The sequence below is a fragment of the Tauraco erythrolophus genome, chromosome 2 (genome assembly GCF_009769465.1).
Source record: "Tauraco erythrolophus isolate bTauEry1 chromosome 2, bTauEry1.pri, whole genome shotgun sequence".
NCBI classification, from domain to species: Eukaryota; Metazoa; Chordata; class Aves; order Musophagiformes; family Musophagidae; genus Tauraco; species Tauraco erythrolophus.
Genome location: NC_141466.1, coordinates 3192537 through 3208731, shown reverse-complemented (window position 1 = coordinate 3208731; position 16195 = coordinate 3192537). Strand labels below are relative to the sequence as shown.

The 16195-nt window shown below is 47.1% G+C and overlaps 1 protein-coding gene across 8 annotated transcripts in view; it reads right to left on the bottom strand.

The window, feature by feature from the left end:
* Positions 1 to 11570: 11570 nt before the first annotated feature.
* The window catches only part of HIVEP2 (HIVEP zinc finger 2), a 163214-nt gene continuing 158589 nt past the window's right edge, over positions 11571 to 16195 (bottom strand). For all 8 annotated transcript variants that reach the window (XM_086631204.1, XM_086631202.1, XM_086631207.1 and 5 more), the window contains one exon: positions 11571 to 13249. In XM_086631204.1, the coding sequence (XP_086487330.1) occupies positions 12440 to 13249 (810 nt within the window). In that variant the 3' untranslated portion in view covers positions 11571 to 12439. The remainder of the gene's footprint in view (positions 13250 to 16195) is intronic.

The window sequence follows — 16195 nt, the reverse complement described above, 5'->3', positions numbered from 1 at the left end:
CTGGCCCCTTCTCACCAGCAGCCAACCCCTCACGTACAGCTCTTTGTTAGAATAACTCTTTGAAAATTTGGATATTTGAACTTGCTCTCACACATAGACGTGCTGTAATTTCATTGTTCGTGCGAGGGACTGATATCTGGATAGGAACATCGTGAAAAGATCACGTAATAGGAAATATAACCTGATATAAGAATAGGTGTTTCCTAGGTTTGGATTTGGTTTGTTTTTTTTTTTTTTTTCTAATTGGTTTATTATTATCTCCCCCTGTTTTGGTTATCAGCTTGCACCTTAGAAAGACAAATGTCCTCTCCCTGACTCTTGGCAAACTGTGAGCTTTGCCCTTTTTTCAGAGCCTTCCTCTAGCTTGGGCATTTGTAGCCTGGAGCTCAGTCCCTTCAGACCTCCCTGAACGTCTGCCAGATTTCTATGCTGATGTGAACAAACTCTCCAAAACATGCAGTTTTTCTTGTACCTTCTTGTCAGCTGTCAGTAAACTGTCACTCGGCTGGTGACGAAGGACAACCATGAAAATACCACTGAGACGAGAGGAAAGTGTTTAAAAACTGAAGCTTGCTGTGATACCATGAGTTTGCAGCACTGAGGGTTATGATAGCAACCGTCATCACAGTGTTATATTCAGCGAGGTGGAAACAAATAGATTTTTAAATACAACTGTGTATGGTTTGTTGAAGCCACGTATAGTCCAAGGAGAGATACATTTGGTCCACAAAAGTCCAGATCTGGTTTTGGTTGCGGTTAATACATTTTTGTACCCACCTGGAAACCTCAGAAAGTCAAATCAAAACTCAGCTCCTGGCAGCTTTCTTCATCCAGCTGCTCACCAAAATCATGCAACGTGAAAAGCCAAATCCTCAGCTGAATTAAATCGCAATAGCTCTGTCACAGGATCTACACCAGCAGAGACGAGGCGCTCTGGAGGGCTGCACAGGAGCAGAGGGCTCCCAAACCCTCCCCAAGTGCCAGAGATGGGCTCACATCTCCCCAGGGGCCAGGAAATGTGCTCTGGGAGGAGATTTGGCCTCCAGCAGACGGCAGAGGGTTATCTAACCCGGGAGCGTGGAAACAACCGCTGGGTTTCCTGTGCTATAGAAATAGGGTTACCCGTTACGCTGCCACAAGTGTTGTGCTTGGAAGGCTGCGCTGTCTGAAACAAAATCTTGGCCAAAGAGGCAGACAAAGTCTGTGACTAAAAGAGTTTACAATTTAAGGCACAGACCATAAGATGATTTTAAATATGTTTAGCCAATGGGGCCTCTCGGGGTATGTAAAGTTAAGCACATACCTCCAGCTTTGTAGGACCAACCCCCCCCTCAAATTTCTCTCCGTGTGAGTTTAGTACAGAGAGACAGTTTTTCCATCCTCTTGGTCCTCTCTTCTTACGAAGCATTTGCACACAAAACCTCCCACAGCTCTTCCTGAGGTAGGAAGCCTTTGGAGGGTGTGCTGGAGAGCTCAGTTTTTCCTTCACAACGAGCAAAGCAAATACAATTAATGCACAGAAAGTAAAGCCTTTCTCCCCAGGAGCTGGAAGCTCCTTCTCTGGCACTCCCAGCATTTCTTAGCAAGCACCAAGCATTAGTCATGAACATGAACTCCCCAGCCCAACTGGGGTGCATTTAATGCTACATAGCACAGCCCTTATTCACTTTAATAAACACCCGCTCACTTAAGTAATCCCATTGATGTCATCGGCGTGAGCAAGAATTGTGAAATCTTGTCTGCTTTTAAGTAGCACTGTGCGTTATAGGGTTGGTTTTAGTGCAGGTATAAATTTTTATCTGTTCAGCTTATGCAACCTGTCTCATCGTTCAGCTGAGCTCCGGGTTTCCCACTAAGGTGACAGCTTCTTGCTCATCCCAGAGGCCACGCAATCTCCTGAGCTTCCCTCTGCCTTCCCAGAGGATTTCTGTGGGTACAAAGCAACAGCCTTAATAGCAACTCTCTCCCTAGCTTCAGTCCCTGGTATCACTTTCAAAATTACTGACAGCCAACTCCCCTCTATCATTAGGATCCCAGATGCCAGCAGAAACCAGGTGCAAAAGAAGGAAATAGCTTTTCCAACTGAGATACACAACCTGAATTCCTGAAGTGCAAAGGGTTGCACGTATGCTGCACTGCAATCCCTGGGAGGTAATGTTTGCCTGTAGTTTGGCTTTTCACTACGATAACGAGGGAGTAAGCACACCTTTGGGTTACCAGTAGAGCAGGTTGTCCTTCTTCAGCTGAGCCAGCCTGCTCACACATCAGGGCAGCTGGTAGCTGGGCAGAAGCTTAAACTGCCATGGGAGAGTCCGAAGCTGGTACGACTGTGGCAGGACAATTTGGGCAGGCTGCAGTCATGTGCGCCGACTCCAAAGGCATTTCCACCGGGGGAAGCAGGTCACTCACCAAACCTTGCAAGGTGGGATGCTGTGGGATCACATAACCACTTTGGTTTAGCCTTTTACTAAGTATTAAAAAAAAAAGCCTGCCAAGAAAAGGGCAGTGGTTCAAGCTGTGGTTTAAGCACTGAGTTTTCCAGGCAGAGAACACGAACAAGGCCCCGGCCAGTGTCACTCACCAGCCTGGGCTGCAGCTCCAAGGATGCCATTGCATCTTCCACAGCCAGGAAGAAATGGCCCACCTTTTGTAGGCAGGGTCTGTACCTTAGTTAATTAGTTAATTATATTCAATTCAAGCCAGCTGGGTAATAATAATTGGATGCCATAGGGCAGCTCTTTTGTATCCTTCTGGAAGACAGCACAGCATAAAGCAGATGCCTCACAAGTTCTGCAAGGAGCTTGCCCACCACTGAGCAGGACTCCACCTCCGAGGAGTTGCAGCAGGGCCAAGCCACATGCCAGCCCTGGGCTGTGCCACGAGCCCCACGCTGCAGGAGCCTTGGCAGCAGGGCACAAGGAGGGCTGGGGCTGGGAGGACAGGTGCAGCAGGGCACCATGTTCCGGTGAGGTGCTCACTGTTTGCTCATCATGCGGTGTCCATCTCTGGGTGAAGGAGATAGCTTGATTTATAGCCTACCCTGTCAACTGGTGTTTGCACCTGCACTGCTTGCACCAAGCGGATTGTGTCACTCTTCAAGGGTATGTGACCATTTTCCCCTATAGGTCTTGAGCGTATAAGACATTATTTCATTATTATTTGGGCAACCTGGTGTAGTGGAGGATTTCCCTGCCCATGGCAGGGGGGTTGGAACTAGATGATCTTTGAGGTCCCTTCCAACCCTAACCATTCTATGATTCTATGATTTCCATTCAGACCAGGGCTAGCTAGGCTTTGCCCAGCGGGGAGCTCCAGAGGATCTGTCTTAGCTGTAGTAAGCAGTGATTTTATGTGGGAAGGAAGGGAATCTTGCTAACTCGAATTCTGACAAAGTTCTCGACATCCTACATGGTAAACAGGGAGTGAAGGGCTGGAGGAGTTAGGAGAACAACAGGAACAGGGTGAAATACAACACAAGACTGGCAAAAAGGAAACACTATCTAGGGCTCAAGAGTCAAACTCTTAAAAACTGATGGGCCTCTGTGCTAAAAGCACACCTCTGCTATGGGTGCACAACATAGCAATGGGTGCACAAGGCACGTACCTCTTGATGCAGTCACAGAGAGCCCTTGACACGCAGCAACAGCAGCAGCTGCACCCAAAGAGCTGTTGGCCCTACTAATGGTGCCGAAATGCCCCCAGCCTGCCCGCACCCACTGCGGTTCACCAGCTCTGGTCCTCCCCTGTTTACCCGTTGCCTTGCCACAGGCGGTTGAAGCTCTTGGCAGAAGACAGCCCCCGATGGCTCCTCTCCCCATGTCAGCTGTCATTTTCTTGGCACTTGTGTTGACTTGTGTGTGTACAGGCATATGCACGCACGCCCTCCTCGCAGATACGGTTACGAAGCATCCGTAGGGTTTCTTCCTAGGCAAGGACACGCTTCTACCAGCCTGTGTCTACACAGGACTTGGAGAACAAACTAAAGGCCAACCCTGCAGATGCTAAGAAATACCCTGAAACCAGGAGACAAACGAGCAGCACTGGGAATCATGTTTTAATAAGTCACAAGAAGAAAAGAGCTTGTGCAAGGTATGAGCGGGTCGGGTGGAACTGTGCCATCGAAGGGCTTTGAAACAGACAGTCCATGCTGGAAAAAACTGTTCACTAATATGCACGTGTAAATTTTTCACAACGAGGTGGAAGCATCAGAAATAACAATATCAGCATCTGCCTGAGGACAGTTGCTACCTTCTTATAACTTTTTTTTTTTTTTTTTTTTGCATCTGGTTTCATTTATGACTCATACTTCCCAAACAAGCCATATGTCACTGCAGAAGGCCTTTAACTTTGCTTGATTCGTATTGAGCCGTATTCCTGGCTGTCAGCCAAGTGAATGCAATAAAACCGCTTTTTCCATCAAAAAAAATAAAAATGAAATCCCATTTGCAGTGAGATTTAATTAGCAGCCAGTAAGTCATTTTGGTGTTGAAAGCGTGCACGCTCATGTTTTGTTATAGCCTGATTTGCACCTTCAAACTCCATTGTAGCATTTTATTCGTTATAATACAGAAAAGTTTCCTCGCTCCCCCCCCCTCCAGCCTTCATTTCACTGCAGCTCCTGTAGCATTTGAGCGATGATAAATTTTTGGAAAACGTTACACCCTCTGAGCTCTTCTCTTCGGATGTCACATTTTGCATCACCTATTTAGAACATTGTGACATTGATGATTTTAACACCCCGAACACCGAGCTGACAACAGTAATTTCTGCTGAAATAGGCAGTCTATCAAGAAACTTGTGTATAAGATCAGGAGCTGGCATCCCATTAAAGCCCGCAGAATACAGATGACTAAATCAGCATCACTGCTGATGTTTCTGAAACTCACAGGCCAAAGCTGGGGGCAGGGAAGAGCCTCCATCCTACCTGTTTCAAACAGTCAGAGACCTTCTCCTTCACTGCCCTTTTTGATTTAATGACATTCTCAGGTAACGTGCATTGTGACAACACATTTTTGGCTCATATTCCCGCGGGGAGGGGTAACGTTTGACACCGTTGGCATTATTCTGAATACCATAATTTTAAGAAAAACACCCAGCCGATCCGTTGGAGGGTTTAGCTTGTCCCCTTTCCTGGAAAATCAGACTGCAGGAGCCAGGAAACTTGGCGAGCTCTAGGATACAGAATTTCCAAGTACTTTCCGGGAGCTCACGGGGCACCGACTGGCCAGAGCAACCCGGAACGATGCATCCCCCAGGAACGGCCACTCTGGAGCCCCCCTGCCTGCCCTGTGCTGCCCCACGGGGGGCTTTCCTGGCACCATCCCAGGAAGTGCAGCCCGGGAGCACACACGGCCAAAGTTTAGGCTGCTGGAAGCGGCACTCACGCTCGCTTGGATTTGGGCATGGAAAGGCCGCGGGTTAGCGCAGGGCAACGCTCTAGACAGCGGCTGATCCTTTGCTCTCGCAGCCTGGCGGGGCTCCAGCCCTGCAGAGAGCCAGCAAAAACCTTTCACGGGATCCCGCGGAGCAGGGGTGATGCCATGGGGGTGTTATCCCCCTCGGCCACTCCCCGCTGCTGATGGAGCAGGCAGCAGGGCTCCGTTTAGGATATCACCCAGCCCCCCTTCACCCCCCACCCTGAGAGATCGGCTGGAGCTCAATCCCTTCTGCTCACAGCAGGACCAGAGGAAATAGAGATGGAAAAAAAAACTATTAGACTATTTAGCTCATCTCCTGCCAGAGAAAGACTGCTCCCTGCAGTACACCGTGCCTTGGCCTTTTTTTCTTTTGTTGTTTATTTATTTATTTATTTCAGAGTTAAAACCCTCCCTCTCTACAGAGTATCTGAAGAAAACTTCTGAAAGATGTAAGATGAGTCCAAGATGGCTCTCTGTACCAGACCCATGAGTTAAAATGTCATCAAGAAATATGAAACGGAGAGGAAAAACTTTGTCACGAAACTGATCAAAGCCTCTGCTTTATCATTTTCATTTTTCCTGGCAGTAAAAAGGAACAGGCTATTTCAGTCATGAATGTTTGCTCATTGTTGTTTCATTCATTTGGGGTTTTTTCCCTTCTTTTTTCCTGTCTAAATATGGTTGTTGTGGAGGGAAGAAAGATTGTGAGAAATAATAAATGGAAGTGAAGTGCCACATGTCATTAAGTTAATCATTAAGAAGGTTTTAAGTGCTGGATTTTCACGTGTGCCCAGAATCCAGCAGTTTCTGCCGAGAACAAGGGCTCAGCACTTCTGAAAACTCTGACCACTTCATCTAAGTGGCTCAGCCAAAGAGCCCAGCTCTTCAGAAAACCTGGCTTTTCAGAGAGTCACTCTTTCGAAGTAACCCTTTGGAGATTATTTAGGGAGAATAAGCACACAGGTCCTCCCTCGAGCCTTCATCTGCCTGGCAGGCTGCACAATGCCACTGTTCAGAGGGGCCAATGCCAACACGCCTGGAGGATTCAGGGCATTTACACCAGCACTGAGGTTATTCCATGGCCCGGAGCGGCCCCCTACAGCCCCCCTGCTCTGGCAGAGCGTGGCTGAACCAGGCAAAGACCTTTGCTTCTCTAGGAGCAGATGGGAAGGGAAGAAGTTGAAGTGGCAAAACGCCAAGTACTCTGACATCCCTGCAACTTCAGCAGCGAGATTTCTCATCACCTCATGGAAACAAGCCTTCAGAGGCTGCACCTCCTGCTGTTAACATGAACGTGGAAACTCCATCAGTTTCTACAGCACGGTGTCAGTCACTCATATTCTGGCAGAGGACAGGGAAAGGAAATTCTGTGCTCCAGTACGGAGCTGGATCTGCCCTTGCTGGCTTTCTTCACCTTGCTGGGTGTTCATGGGGCTGTGCACATTCATCCTGGCTGCTTTGCTTAGCAATACTCCTGTCAGTTAAGTGAAGTCACTCCTCAGGAAAGAATGTGAAAAGGCAGTTTATGTGGTAATATTGTTTTTGTTTTTGATGAAGGCTGCTGCTGATCAAGCTCCCCTCGTCAGGTCGGCTTCAGAATGAATATTCATACAATGCAGAAAAACAGGGAAACTCACTGGAGCAGAAATTTTTACTGGTTTTCAAAAACTTGTTGTTTTCTTCTACCACTGCTCCCACCAGCCTGCAGTCCAGCCTGCAAGCAGCCAAGCTCAGGCAGGTCATTTGTATGCTTGAACAGACCTCAGAGGTGGGAGGCTCTCCAACTCCCTTGGCTGCCCTACAGCACTGGCACCCCTGGAGCTCTCTTGATGTGCGCTGGGTGAGGGGCTTGCCTGTAGGAGACGAATTTACGATGTACAGCAGCGCACAGTGCAATTGGAGGCCATTCCTGTTTCCTAGAGCTGCAGGGAAAATGACACCAAGGCATCACGTTCAGCCAGTTGCCAGCACGGAGAGCCAGCAGTCCCTGGACGCCAGTTCATCCTTTATGGAGATTCCAGTGGTCCACGGTCCTTGCAAGGGTCTGATCCCAAGGATGTGTTTAATCCAACTGCGCCTCCACAGTGGTCCAGCTCAAGATTATCTTGTATAAAAAGACAAAGACTGTTCTCTTTTGCATAAATCCAAGCACATGCCTAATAAAGCCCTACGCATGTGAAACCTACGTACAGGGCACCTCTACACTCACAGATTAAAGAAACTCTGAAGCTTCCTCACCAAGCACAATCATTTGGAAAAGACTTATGTACACACAACAAATCAGCTTCTTATATCTCATGTAGGCATCACACGGGCAAAAGCCAAGTGTTTCACAGAGAAAGCTGTTTCCCACATTCCTGGTGCTATCGGTGGTACCGAATCCAGTCAAAAGAAGGCAAATTAAAGATAGTGCCAACACACATGTCAGATGTAGCATATGCAAAGCCCCCAAGAATAACTGCAGAACAAGTCGAACTATCCAGCACTTTCATCTTACAGCGAGCCTACAGTAAGCATATGTTCAGGGCGCGTGTTTAGTGTATGTAAGCTGTGCATGAGAAAAGGGCACAGGGACATCGTCACAGTAATAAACTCAATTAGTACACAGGCTGCTGAATTTTTCATGCAGGCACTTTAGCTGAAAAAAAAAAATCTCCAAAATAGTGGCTGGACTAAAATATATGATGCGCTGTGCAGGTTTTGCATTGAATGTCCTGGATTTACTTTAAGGACATTCTTTAGAGAATATTGATCGGGATTTTCAGGGGTGGCTAAATGACTTAAAAGGATAACTCCCACGGACTTGTTTCACTTTGCAATGGAATAAATCAATAAGGCTTGTTCTCCCTGAGCTATTTAGGGCAAAACCCAATAAAGGACTCAGGCATTGCAGCACCTAACTTTTGAGGCTTGGTCCTCACTCTGAAGCCTAGAACTGTTACTCTGTCGTCTGGCCCCCCTCCATTGGACATGGGAGAGTCCATCGCCCCAGAAAGGAGCCTGATGCTAAGTGGGAAGCAGGTTTGAAATCGTGCTCTCCAAGATGTCTAGAAAGCTGGAGGCAGGGAACTGCTTGAGCTCGGTCCCTGTCCTCCAAAGTCTCTGTCACACCACTCTACTCACTGGCCTTCCAGACAGCCCTCTCCCTCCTGAGCAAGGCACATCCAGACAGCTTTTCTTCTTGGGGACAACAGGCTATGATCTTGATGATCCAGGGAATCTTGATTTGTTCACTTCACAGCAGCAGAACTTCAGCAGGAAAGACAAGACTCTTCTACTCCTGGTGGAGTACTTAGGGCACTCTCCTAGGAGACTGGCGATGTTGATCTAGCCAGTTTCAATACAGACTTTGGAGTTTCTTTAGGTATCCAGGGAGGGAGATCAAGTCATTAGGCTAATCTGTAAGAGGTGGTGACAGCACTTCCCAGAAGTATAATTCAACAGGGAGCCCCGTTTCATCACGTCAGGTATTTTCAAAGACTTGCTCAGTAGCACAATTCCCTTGGAGGATCTAGGCCAAGAAATACATCGTTTCTGGTGCCCAGGTCAGTGTGGGAGAAGAAGAGGCACGAAGCAGTTCTGAGAAGTTCAACTCAGGCCCCAAAGCAGGAAACAGCCTCAAACAAGGAGGCACCGTGTAAGTCAAAGTGCTGCTGGGGTTAAACGGGAGCTGACTGCAGCATTCTTGGATTGAAATTTTGGTACTTAAGTCGCTTGACTCCATTTGGGCCCGTTATAGCTAACGATGCCCTTTATTGGTGCTAATTCTTATCCGCTGCTGGCAACGTGTCCTGCAGCGGGCAAGTCCACATAAAGGTATTTAACATGCAACAGAGTTATTGCCCTGAGTCAGAATCTAAAGCTTCGCAAGAGGATTGTGCAGGCAGTTATATGAGAGCAACACGCTCTCTGTTCTGCTGACGCAAATAAATCCTGAAGTGACTCTGGTGACAGTATTTTGCGAGAAGGGAATAAAGGGAGCTTGCCAGAGCATCTGTATTTCCCTTGTGCTTTACAGAAAGGACATATGGATCTTCATAGAAAATTATAACCTCCTTGAACAATATAATAGGTAATTATATTCCTGACTTAGAAATTCTGTAGCATATAAAAATCCTCACTCGGTTCTGCAGTTCTCCAGAGTGCCCTGTTAAATCTCTTCTTTTCATCCCTTTTGAAAACACAGAACTTTTACAGCGGAGACATCAGTTACTCTTCTTGGTCCTATCAGACCCACGTGCATCCACCGCATCAAGTATTTTGGAGAAACCCCCTCCCCATCGCCCTTGGAGGGGCTGTCAGCACTCAGAGGTGCCACCAGGCTTGCCCAGGCACCGAAAGCCCTGGCTGGGAGCAGCACTGAGCCCAAGCCCGCAGGCTCGAGGGGCGATGTGTCAGCTCAGCAGAGCTGGGCACAAACGCAGCCCCCCCCGCCAGTGTTACCACTGATGGCTCAGACTGGGCTGTGCTGGGGAGCAGGAAGAGCGCTCACGACATCTTCTGCCCCTGGCCCCAGTTGCTGTACCCACTAGGTTGGTTCCAAAAACTCCTCGTGTCTGGGAAAATTTTGTCAGATGTGTTTGCCTTCCTCCCTGACACCCCTTCCAAAGCATGAGAAGCGGTTACCATCACTGTCTAGGCCTTGTAGGAGGGTATGGTTTTTTTCAAAGCACTGTATAAACAATAACTCATTAAGAAAATACAATTAAGATTACAAGTACCTGAAACCTCACCCTTTCAATGATACTTGCTCAATGATTATATAAAAAAAAAAATGCCCCAAGGCTGAAAAGCTGGATGGTGAATTGCAGCTGCAAATTAATTAAAATAATCAAACAAGGCAGAGGTAACTCCCACAGTAAGGGGGTTGCTTGTAAAGACAACGTTAATAGAGCATTTACCATGGGGGTTGCCTGGTTCCCTTTTAATAAAATATCTGTGATTACCTGGTCATTGTGCAGAACACTTCGTTCTCAACACAGCCGTGCAGCCGAGGAGGAGAAGAGAGAGGTTTTTATCAGATAAGGCTTATTTCTTTAAAATGTATAATTGACTTCTTTTTTTTTACAAAAGCATGATCCAACAAGCTGCTCGCCTCCAACTGCATCTCCCGCTTCTCCTCTCTCCAGTCTGAGATGAGCCAGTTTTCTGGCACGCGCTCATCTTGGCAAGGTTACCATAATGATCTGGAATAAAGGTAGGAACACTGCAACGGAGAGGAGAAACTAACCTTTACTGGTCCATTACGGCATTACGCTCGTCATGTGCCATCACGCTAGAACTACGACAAGGTACCAGCCGTGGTTCTGCCCCCACATGGTATTACTGGAGAAATAAACGGGTTTAGTTTGATAATATCTGAAGTGGCCAAAAGCTGATCCATATTTTTCGCTGCTGCTCACGTTCTTAAGGGCGCTGCTTGTGCGGGAAAGCAGCAGGTTCTGACGACCTACTGGAACGCCAGGGAACTAGGAAAACTCAAAGAACACATGGAAACTAGACACCTCGTGCATGTAACCGTATATTTATTTCTTTTTAAAGAACACTCCTTAAATGTATGGTAAGTCAATATACAAACTTGGTTTCACAGATTTATAATCCACTAAATAGCACAAAATATAACCCGGGTCGTTGGGTTCTTTCCTCCGCGCGTGCGCGTTTCAAGCGTGTTGTGTGCACGCACGCACGCTGCTGGTGGCACCCGTAACCCACCGCACGCCTCCGAACTCAAGCCTGGGCTCCTCCTGACCCTCCTCTGGAGCAAACCTCACCTGGATGGAGACCCTGCTCTGGAAGACGGTGGCTTTCTTGCCTGTCAATCCCGCTCCTCGGAGGCCGAGGCAGCGCGGTGCTCTGCCCCACCAGCACCCCACGCTCTCCCGCGGCTGACCCAGCTGCTGCCATGTCCGAGTGCGAGGAGGCACCTCGTTCTCCTGCTCCAAGCCCCTCTCTCGCACCCCAGGGCACCCTACGCCTCTCAGCCAGCCCTCGCAAGCCGGGGGCTGCCGCCCCGCTCCGCCAGCGGGGTCCCGGCTCCGTGCCCAAACCTCGCCTGTGCCAGGGGGGTCGCAGGGACGGCAGCGGTGATGCACATATTTACACGGGGTGGAATGTTTTCCCATAGCTTTTCAAAGGAGTATATCGATCAACATGTTCACATAAGACCAAATACTTTTAATATATTTATAACTGTTTTATAAAGCTTTGAAAAAACTCACAATAGCACATTGTTTTACTTTAATGCTTTACGGTACTATCGGTTTAAAATCACAATCAGCACTTTAAGTTATAGTCAATCCGGCAAACGAGAGACAAAAAAAAATTACAAGAGTTAAGAACTGACTGATACATCCTTTATCTTTTTTTTTTTTTTAAACTAATGCATAAGTGCAGAATAAGATAAGATACTCTAGTTTAAATATCTTGTTTTACAATATACATTTTGTTCTAATTACGCAACAGTAAATCCCATGCTTCACATAGAAAAGCAATCCACAACATTAAGAAAAAAATTTACAATTTATGAAACAAAGTAAATAAATATTAGTATTACAGAATCAGAGCTGTACATAAAAGCTGTTCAGTTTTACTCATATAAAAATATGTTTTAGTGCAACCTCACATATATTGATGCTGTTTTGCTTTACATCATTTAGATCCAAGTGTCCAAAAAAGGAAAGAAATTACATTTATTACAAAGCAGATACACAAATTCTAAAATATGTACAAATTACTGCTAAAAAAATGCTTATAAGAATATAAGCAAAGTAAAGAAAAGGCACAAACATCTGTACAATTTAAAAGTACCAGACCCAATAAGAACTTCAAATTTAGTTTTGGTCAGGCTCATGATGACTTGTTATTTTATCTAATTCTTTTGATATAACAAAAGTATATATAATAGCAAACTACTGTAACTTAGAACAGGCATGCTGTAAAGTTGAATACTTCTATCTCTAGAAAAAAAAAAAAAAAAAAGTGGGGTAAATGATGTATGGGTGAAAGTCTCCATGCATCTCAGATCAGTGTGGCTTGCTCTTCTCAGATGACGGATCTTTTCTTTCCTGTGTGCTTGACGGGGGGTCGCTCCTGCTGTGAAAGCCCAGCTGCCGGACGTCCACAAAGCTCTTGCTGTAAAAGGAGGGGTGGGCTAACGCAGTCTGTGATGTACCAAAACTGTCCTGTTCACCACCGTGCAAGTCGGGATGGGTGGCTGAGGCACAGGTCTGGCCCGGCTCAGATCCACTAAAGTGTTTAATGCTAAAATGTGCACTTTCTACGGGTTTCTGGGGAGGCTCAGAAGGCCTCTGCAGCTGCTCTGCCCCGTGCAGAACGGCTTCTTCTGTGGCGATTCGCAGAGAGGCTATGGCTTTTGTACAAGTCTGGATGTTCTCCTCCTGCTCCCTCTCGGTAGCCACGACACTGTCCTCCGACGTGCTCTGCGCCAGCAGCAGCAGCGGAGAGGAGGGCGTGCTGGAGGGGTGCAAGCTGTGCGGGGAGGCACGTTTCTCGTGGTGCTTAGAAATGCCGTACGATTCCTTCGTCAGGATTTCCGCAGTCCCTCTTTGCTTCTCCTCGGAGCCCTCTCGCTGCAGGGCCAGAGCGGACGGAGGATGTAAACCTGAAAGGGCCACCGGTACTGAATGGACCATCTGGATACCCCCGATAGGCATCATGGGGATGGGTGCTCGGATCTGTTGCTGGGAGTGTAGTGGAAGATGACTGAAGACGTAGTCACTCGGACCTTCGGGGAACAGGCCAGACCCGCGGTGCTCCATCCCTCCTTTTTCTCCATACACGTTGAAGTAAGGCCCCTGAGACAACCCCCTTCTCTGTAACCAGAACAAACAAAAGAAACATCAGTGCTGCCACCGGCAAAACCCCTGTCCGGCTGCCAAACCACCTATCTGCTTTCCTCTCTGACACAACCTCCCATTCACGCAGCACCTTTCATCCAGACGGATCCCAAAGCGTTTGGAAAACTCCACTAATTGCTTATCCAAACAACGGAGGAGGTTTTGCTTAGCTCAGCCCTACAGGGCTCTTGCCTCTGAGGTGGAAGGCAGCAGCTAGTTAGGAGTGTTCAGCAACACAACGTGGCAATTTAGGTCAGGAAGTGAAGAGTATTATATTCAACCCAAACTGCGGAGAGAATTTGAGGCAGGTAGAGTTTCTCTCCCCAGGGGAAGTTTGGTCAGGAGATCCATCTTCCCCTCTCTTTTGGCAAACTGTGCAAACTGTGCTGGTACTGGCAGTCCACGCTGGGTATCAAGACTTTGTTGCAGAGAAATACACACCGCAACGCTCCCTGCTCTCCACCACTGCTTGGCAGTACTGGAAAAATCTGACTGCGTGTACGTCTTTCCTGCCTGATGAAACATCCTGCTTTGGAGCCTCAGAGAAGGCACTTGCTCCTCCTAACCCTCCACCGTGAGCTTTACCCAATCCCTGACGAGAGGGGATGGGTATCTCCATGGATGTTCAAGTGCCTCTGTGCAAGGAAGACCCAAATTTTTATAGTCGTTAAGACAATGGAGCACGACTGTGGCCTATCTGTAGTGTAAACAATAAAAAATAACAAAAGCTGAGTGAGTGAAAGTGATGACTGTCACAGGGAGACTCGCCCACTCATAATGGGATTGAGAAGAATGAGGGATTTTGTAACGGCTAATAAAAAACAACCTCGCAACATTGACATTTTCAGTGCCTTCCCATTAGTTCCTGCCTTGGAAGAATGAATAGTTCCATCTCCACTCAGTACTAAATATGCCCTGGGCTTTTGGGTTTCTCTTTTTTTCATTCTTAACTTTTAAAACTTGTTTTCCATCTGATGATTAAGTATCATTTATTGCTGACCAGAGGAACAACGATGACAGGAGCGCGGGATGACATTTTGGTAACTGTGCGTGGGACTTGGCCACACAACTCTCGGGGACTCCCACAGGAAATTAAACGACCGAAAACGCTCATCTCTGCTCTGCAAATTGACCAAACACCTATCAATTGCCCCAGAGCTGTACTGCTGCCACAGCCTTGGTGTGGCAGCCCGAGGACTGCGCTGCTCGATGCCAATGCATTAAAGTGGCAGCACTGCCCTGCTGGGAAATCCTGCCTCTCAAGGCACTACGCAACCTCTTGATCCCATCCCAGGCAACTGGTTTAGGGGGCAATTAAAGATTCAGCTTCTGTGCTGCCCAGGGGCTCAATCTCACTGTGCTCAGATGCTTTGTCCTGTTTGATATAAATCAACGTCGAGACAGGAAGGGTGACCCATAATCAGCAGACTCGAACCGAAGAGATGTTGTTATTCAGACTAATCTACGTTGGGAATTTTCCTATTCAGAAAGTGAGACACTTGAGGCTCATAAAAGAGAAACTGTCATAAGAAAGCACAGTGACAGCGCGTTACACCGCTGAATGGGGAAAAATTTACAGAATAAACTGCAGTTGCCAAGCCACAAGACATAGTTCACCTCCCCTGTCAGTCCTTCCTATGGCCAACCTCACCTCTGCACAGCTGCTTGCCCCCTTTTTTTTTTCCATCTTTGGTCTGTCAACCCGTTTCTCAGTCATACTGTCCTCTTGGCTGTTTCCTAAGCCATGACATTTATCACTATTACATCTGATGTGAACTCGGGCTAAGGGAAAGAGAGCAAAAGCAACCAAAAAAAAGAGTAAACCTCGTCAAAGAACAAACCTAGTCACACACAAATCTCTAATTGAGAAAGACACTGGCTTCATGATGTACCCTGCCACAGTTTCCAAAGGGAACAGAGCAAGTCTGTCCTTGTCAGATAGAGGTGGCTAACGAGACAGAAACTGCAACACACTTCAAGATCAGCAGTATCATCCAATATATGTCTCATACACATAATCTTTACATAGACAGTGACAGTGTGTGCATGTCCACTGGATGCCTTCCAAGCCTGGCTGAGCATGTATCGGGTTATCTCTCTCTAGTTCTGGCAGATAAGTTTGGGAACGGCCAACATAAATGGTTACAGGCATTAACTGTTCATACTTCTCACCCTGCTTTTCTTTCCTTTACCAACATCCAGCAATTTCAGACCTACAAGCTGACACACATATACGTATTCATGGGGAAAGACTGAATATTAGAGGAGCTGGCTTCTTTTAAGAAACATTCTGAAAATCCAAAGACTTCATTCTGTTGACGAGTATTAGATCCCATCACTGAGCACAGTGCAGAAGGTCACGGTATCTTTTCGTGGCGGAGCCAGAACGGGTTGCTGCCACTGCAGTGAGCTGAGCTCCTCTCTTTGTCAGGTGATGGGAATCCACTTCCTCTCCTATTAATTCTCATTTGTTGCAGTTTAGCATATTTCCTCCAACCCCAGATGACATATAACTTCTCAAGCAACAATATTCTACAGGAGCTTTTCACTAAACTCTCTGACCTGGTCATAAAGCTAGACTGCCTGAGCAAAGCCATATTCAGCTTCACAGGTCCCTCCAAATGCCTCAGGGATGAGATAGGGTTTACCCTGTATCTGGTACATCACCCAAAACAGGCCACGGGGGATAAAGAGGAAGATGACGTTTCAAAGCCGAGCACCCTTCACAGACATCCTCCTGGCAGCCTCAGGCCACAGCTTGCAAAAACACGGCGGGTGGAAAACAGTCTCTTTGATTGCCATACCGTAATGTACTTGAGGCTTTTTAAAGTTAAAAACCAGAAAATGTTGAACTCTATTGTGAAATTCAATAACAGAGAATATTACCAATGTGGTTTCTAGAAGACATGATGCCTATTGAGT